Below are 6,817 nucleotides of genomic sequence, written 5' to 3'. Positions count from 1 at the left end.
TGGTTCAGATGGCGATGGTCGACGGTAGTTCAGATGGCGATAGTTGGTGGTGGTTCAGATCAAAGGTGGTCGGAGGTGGTCGACAATAGTCATATTGGGTTTTATGATATTAGGGTATATTGGATTAAGCACATATTGTGTTATAAAAATAGAGAATTTCATTCCGTCAAAATATTATGTAGTTGTTAAATAATGTTAAAAATCTTTATTTATGGAATTTATAGGATTTTAAAGATTCATTTCATGAAGAAAAAAATGAACCAAACGAGGGAATGAAATTTGGTCAATAAAATTTAACATTCCAATTTCATCAGTTTCCTTCAGAATCTGCAAACCAAACACCTCTTAAATCGTGAGAACTCTAAGAACCAATGCATCATGAGTTATTCCATTCGATTTTTTACATGTGGCTGGAGTTTGATGTAGCGGTTAACACATATTTGTTTCATATATAAACGGTTCACAATATAAACCTTTTGGCATGCTTATGAAACAAAAAATACATGTAAAAAGTTTTACATTGTAAACTAAATACATATAAAACAAACACAATATGAAACAAATATATGTTAATCAATAGATAAAATATAATGCATAGATAGAAAAAACCATTTAAAACAAAACATTAAAATAAAAATTCTCACAGATCTTAAAGAATTTAGATTTTTTTTTATTAACTTGGATATCCAATCCGTTATGCGAGCTGACCACCTACTTTGCAGATAGCTCGGAGTTACCGTATTTAAACCTTCGTGATCACAAGAGTTTTTTATTTCTCTTTGAATTTGAACCTGAAACCTCCTGATACTTTTAACTTTTAAAGCAAAATTCGAACCAATAATATTAATACACCACAAAATCTAAGCTGAAAAAGAAATTAATGGCGTTTCCTCGCGGGAGGTTTTTTTCCCTCGTAACGTCTGGTCACCTGAATTTCGTTAACAGATAATTCCTGACACGTGTCACAATACGATTGATTGGCACATTAACACTTCATCATCCAGATAATATTCAAACGCCATCATCAACAACACCCACCCAATATGCGGACACACTCACCTACACATACACACAGCTCCAAAGCTCTCCTCTAATGGCGGTTTTCAGAAATTGAATGGATCCAATCACAACGCCAAAACCCACAGAAACGAGCGAGAGATAGAGCCAATCGACATACAGACAAGAGTTTTCAATCATGGCTCCAGCTCTCACCTCCAATTCATTTCTCCTAACTACCACGCCTCACTCAAAGCTCGATTCACTCAAAAACCCTAGGAGACTAATCGTCTGTGCCAAGAAATCGGATGTATCCTCCGCCGGAGAAGGTGAAACCGAGAATTCGAATCGATTTCGTTTCAATTTCGACTTTGGGAAGGTTTCTGATATGAAATCGTTGATTCCGGTTGTGAGTAACCCGTCATCAACGGGCGCTTTGTTTGGTAGACGCAAGGATGCGAATACTGTGTTTGTTGCCGGAGCTACTGGACAGGCCGGAATTTGCATTGCCCAAACTCTGCTCCGGGAAGGTTTTAGCGTCAGGGCTGGTGTGCCTGAGCTCGGTGCTGCCCAGGATTTGGCTCGATTGGCCGTCAATTACAAGGTTACCTTTATCTCCTTCCCAATTTGAGTGTTAAATGATTACGTATTTAGCACTAAAATCATAACCAGACTGATTTCTTTTATTAACGCGGATATCCAACCCGCCATGTGAGCCGACTAATTCCAGGACGAGAGTCATTGTATTTGAACCTCGATGGCCACAAGGGATTTTTATTCCTTGTTAGATTTGAACTACTGATACTTTTGACCTTTGGAGCCAAAATCAAACAATCAGGCACCATCCTTATGGTTAGACTGGTTTTTATTTGTTGATATGGAAATCAAAATTCTGTAACCAATTTGAGATTCACTTGATTTGATAAGAATCTTAGGATCGTTTGTGGTTGGTTTTCATTAAATCATGCGTGGATAAAGCTACCGTGGATTAATATATCCTTATAGATTGTGAAATTTTTTGTTTAGGAGGGTTTTCTCAGACTTGTTTTCTAACTGAGTGGGTAGGTTTGAAAAAAACTTGACTTTCTGTATAAAGTTCCTCTAGAAGTTTATTGAATAAGCCACTTTCTATATCATTTAGCCACTACCAAAAAATCATGTATAGCTGATATAATAACTATGAGTTCCATTAAGCTGTTAAAAAACATAACAGGCCCTTAGTAACCAAATTGTTGGGATTTATTGGGTTTGTTTGGTTTGATTTATTTCGTTCAACTCCAACTGTGGGTAGTGATTATGGATTGAGTAATGCATATGGTTCAAGGGTTGAGTTCCGATGAGAAGGAAAATTATGGTGAGAACCGTAAGAAGAGATCTCCACTATTGGATCAATCATAATTGAATGTCAATACTAATAAGGTTCACCGTGATGCACTGGATTAATTCCCTTCTAAAACTCAATTTATGGGTGGGTATGAGATTAAAAGTGATCAAGGGTTCAAATCTCTTCTTACGCTTCTCAACATAACTTCCTTCTCACACGATCCTTCGCCTATGGTACAAATGCTTAGACGAGTCTATTTTACTTCTTTGTACTAACTTTTGGTACCAGAACCTAACACTAACTCGATATCTGATCCTCGACAATCTCTGCAGATCATCTCCTCCGAAGAATCCAAACGCCTTAATGCCGTTGAATCCACCTTCCAAGATGCCGAAGCCATTGCAAAGGCGATCGGGAATGCCACCAAAGCTGTAGTCACCATCGGTCCAGGTCAAAACGGTCCAACAACAGAGGTCACTGCATTGGAGGCCCTGAAGTTCATTCAAGGTGCTCAATTGGCTGGTGTCAGCCACATCACCATTATATACGACGGTGCAACATCTGATTTCACCTCCACCAACAACGTACTAGACGGGATTTCGTTGTTCTTCAACAACTTGTTTGCGAAATCACAGCCGTTGACATTGAAAGAGTTCATCGATGGTTTGATTACAACGGATGTCAACTACACCCTGATCAAGACCAAACTAACCGACGATTATGCTTCCGAGAGTTCGTACAACATTGTCTTGACTGCTGAAGGGATCACCGGGGAAAACGACTACAAAGTAATGTAATGTATGCCATTGTTTCTTTGATTCAAGTAGTTTTAGATCCTTGAAAACATTGAAAGAACCAAAGAAAGCCAATGGTATCCCGGTAATCGGTAAATCCCAACTTCCCTGGAGGTCAAGGGTTCAAACCTAACCAATGACGGAAGAGTGTGTGAGTTTTGCTATATATAATTATTGTATATTTCCAAAACCACTGAAAGAGTTGAAATCACCTTCAATTTGAGTCCAATTTGTTCGCATTTGACCGAATTTTCGATCTAATACTGTAGGTAGCGAAGTCGAAGATCGCATCATTGGTGGCGGATGTTTTCTCGAACACGGAAGTGGCGGAAAATAAGGTACGATACTCGACGATAAGTACCTACAAAAAGGAAAGCTATCAAAACGAAAACTACTTTAGGAATTGCAAGAAATCACCAAAACATGCAAAATCCATTGCCAAAGGGTGATTGATAAGCCCGTATCAATATCCGGATTACTGGTAGATCTTAACCTCCTTGGAGTTGAAGGGTTCAAACCTCACAGAATGCAGAATTGTGTATAAGTTTTGCCACATATATATTATATACTTAAAATAAAATGTTGAAATCCATTTCAAATCGCCAAAACCACACCAAATTAACCTAACCTAGGGGCTGTTTGGTTGGTTATCCATTAAGTCCTGTGGTGGATAAAGTTGTCTGCATGGATTGATATGTCTATATAGATATAGTTTTGTTAGGGAAGGTTTTTTTTCCATATATGTAAGGAGCGTGTTTTTTAATTGGGAGGGGCGAGTTTGGAAAAAAACTTGGTTTTCTGCATAAAGCTCCCTATAACTTACAAAAGTTCTGTATCATTAAACCACTACCAAACAGTCATGTATAGTTAATCGTATGAGCTGTGAATCTCATTAGGCTACAACAAACAGGCCTTAGTGAATCTCGCATAAAGGTGGGGTCGATGATAAGATGTATGCAGTTCTCGACTCTTCCATAGGAAGCGAGCAAATGCTCCTAGGGAGAGATGTAAAGTTTACCGGTTATCTAAATTATAAACCAAACTTGTTCCAAAACCGGACCCACAAGGACCAAACACGAGCCTGGAACGGTCCTTTGGGTCTTAAAACTAGGGACGTGCAATACCTCAATGGTCCAAAATCCGAACCTGAACCCGAATCGAGAATAAGGTTTTTCTGCAAATCTCGAATGCCCCGAAACCCGAAAAACCCGAAAACTGAATTTTGGGAGAAAAGTTGGGTTCGGGTTGGGTTTGATTTTTGGCCACCCGATCCGTCACCCGAAATGTATATATATAAATATATATTTTAAATACTATACAAATATATTTATTTATCTAATTATCTTTTGAAAATTCTATAAATTCTAGTCGGCCGTGTCGATTCATCAATCCTCTAAATCGATTGAATTCATCCTCAAAACCGGTTGAATATATTTTGCATTGTAACAAAACCCGAACCCAACCAACCTCAACCAGAAACCCGACCAATCTGAACTCGAAGTAATTCGAAATCCGAAACCCAAAAATTAGGCTTGATTTCCATATCCAAAATCCAATCGGATTTTTGATTTTCCCACCTAAACCCGCCCGACCCACCCGATTCACACCCCTACTTCAAACAGTTAAAGACCGGGTCGGTCAAAGCAAGATCAATAACTTTGTCATCAAGAATATTTTAGATTTGGTTAATATTAATTTATATGACAAATTTAGTTGTATTCCTGTTAGGTTGTGGAAGTTGCTACAAGTCCTGATGCAGCTGCAAGGCCAGTGAGTGAACTTTTCAGGTAATATTGTGTATATATACACACACATAGATATAGATATAGATATAGATATAGATATATATAGATATGGAGAGAGAAAGAGTCGGGTTCAAACGAAAACAACGTCAAAATAAAAGAACACAAGAACGGTCAAATCACATATGATTAAGGTGCGACTTCGATCACGACATAGGTCACGGGTCAAGTCGCCCACAAAGCCTCCTGTTCACCGCGTTCCATAACCACATGTGATTTCAGTGTATTGACCGTTCTCGTATTCTCTTAATATGACACCATTCTCGTTTGAACCTCTCCCATCTCTCTATACATATATGATCAACATATACGAAATTTCACGTACGACAAAACTTGTAAAACACCTTGAATCATATCTTACAATCGAACTCGTTTAATGATTTATGATCGGTTTTCATAAGTTTGTAAGTGGTTTTTATTTGATTTACCCTCTTTATCTTATTATATTTCAAGAACGATAGTTTATAAGTAAAAGTTAAGTACGATGGTTTAACAAGTCAATTGTGTTCCTTCTAGTGCAATTCCGGAGGACGGTAGACGAAAAGCATATGCGGAAGCCATCGCAAAGGAGAAGGCCGAGGAAGCCATGCAAGCGGCCGAAAAAGCAGCCCAAATAACAAAAAAGTTCGAAAAAGACGTCAATGAGTCGGAACCGCAAGCCGCTACAGCAACAAGTTTAGCTGAAGACGTCCAAGAGAAGGCGGCAACCGCCCAAAAGACATTTACGGACCTCATGGACCGATTCAAAACCGTCAACAAAACCGTAGATGAACCCGTGGAGGAAGAAAGCGCAGACCAAGATAGTGCACCGGGGTTAGGTCTATCGTGGGGAAAACTAAGCTCAGGGTTCGCATCAGCGGTTAAGAACAACTCCCTCAAGCTACCAAAAGTGCAGATAGCGACAATTAGAGGACAGAACAAGGCTCGGAATTTGCCTTCGAAACAAGCCGTGGTCAAGAAACCCGCGGCTAGAAAGACGCCGCCACAAGTGCAGCCGAAACAGAAAGAGTCGAAAGGCGAAGTGAGGAAGATCTTCGGGGGCGTGTTTCAGCAGGAAACCATCTACGTCGATGATTAAAAACGACCAATACCGGCTTTATTTACGTTAAAAATGCTTATTTTTATATGTGAATTGTAGTTGAATCCTCGATGGTCGAATGCTGGTTTAACTAGCTCGAGCATCAACTTATTTCACGTATCTCGTTTAATTTTCTTGATCTCGTATATTTTTTTCCCGAGTTGCAATATATTTATTCGGTTTTAAGGGTATCTTCTATCTTTCGGAACGTTTTGCTAGTCTCCATCGGTTAACCTCGTTGAAATTAATATAACAACATAGGTCATTCTATTTTTTGAGTTACATTTTGTGAACTAAACAGACATATTCCAATTCTTTTTCGATTCTTTTCATAAATTAGTAGACAATAAAAATGATAAATTAAATTTTATATCAAATATTTTAGTTGGAAGGTTGGGTTATAGTGAGAATGAAAGTTATGGTGAGAAAGATAAAAGAGATCTTCACCATTGGATCAATTCGAATTGAAGAGAACCACTAGATCAATCCGAATTGAAGAGAACCACTAGATCAACGCTAATGAGATATACTAAATCAATTCCCTTCTAAAACGCAATTCATAGATTGTTTTGGTATTGGAGCAACTCTAATCGAATGGCAAAACCTTAGTTTTACCGTTCTTTTGGATCCAACCGAACGGCATAAATTTGCCCGAGGTGATTTTTGAACGACAAATTTATCGTAGAAGACTTGGACACCAAAAAGGTGGTCCCCACCACCATTCATTAATAAATTATTATTTTTGATAAATTATACATAAATAATTACAAATATTAATTTTTTTTGTTTTTATATTTATTATGTAAATTTATATGTATGTATA

General features: G+C 38.1%; 1 protein-coding gene across 1 annotated transcript; it reads left to right on the top strand.

Annotated features, from left to right (window-relative positions):
- Positions 1 to 1,047: 1,047 nt before the first annotated feature.
- On the top strand, positions 1,048 to 6,184 carry LOC112512418 (protein plastid transcriptionally active 16, chloroplastic). Its single transcript, XM_025118366.1, has 5 exons — positions 1,048 to 1,600; positions 2,653 to 3,108; positions 3,384 to 3,452; positions 4,843 to 4,901; positions 5,433 to 6,184. Exons 1-5 carry the CDS (start codon positions 1,196 to 1,198, stop codon positions 5,992 to 5,994), a joined length of 1,551 nt encoding a protein of 516 aa, XP_024974134.1. The 5' UTR covers positions 1,048 to 1,195; the 3' UTR covers positions 5,995 to 6,184.
- The last annotated feature ends 633 nt before the right edge of the window (positions 6,185 to 6,817 follow it).

The sequence above is a fragment of the Cynara cardunculus genome, assembly GCF_001531365.2.
Source record: "Cynara cardunculus var. scolymus isolate 2C chromosome LG 5, CcrdV1, whole genome shotgun sequence".
NCBI classification, from domain to species: Eukaryota; Viridiplantae; Streptophyta; class Magnoliopsida; order Asterales; family Asteraceae; genus Cynara; species Cynara cardunculus.
Note: the sequence above shows the minus strand (reverse complement) of the source record. Positions and strands in the feature narration are given on the sequence as shown.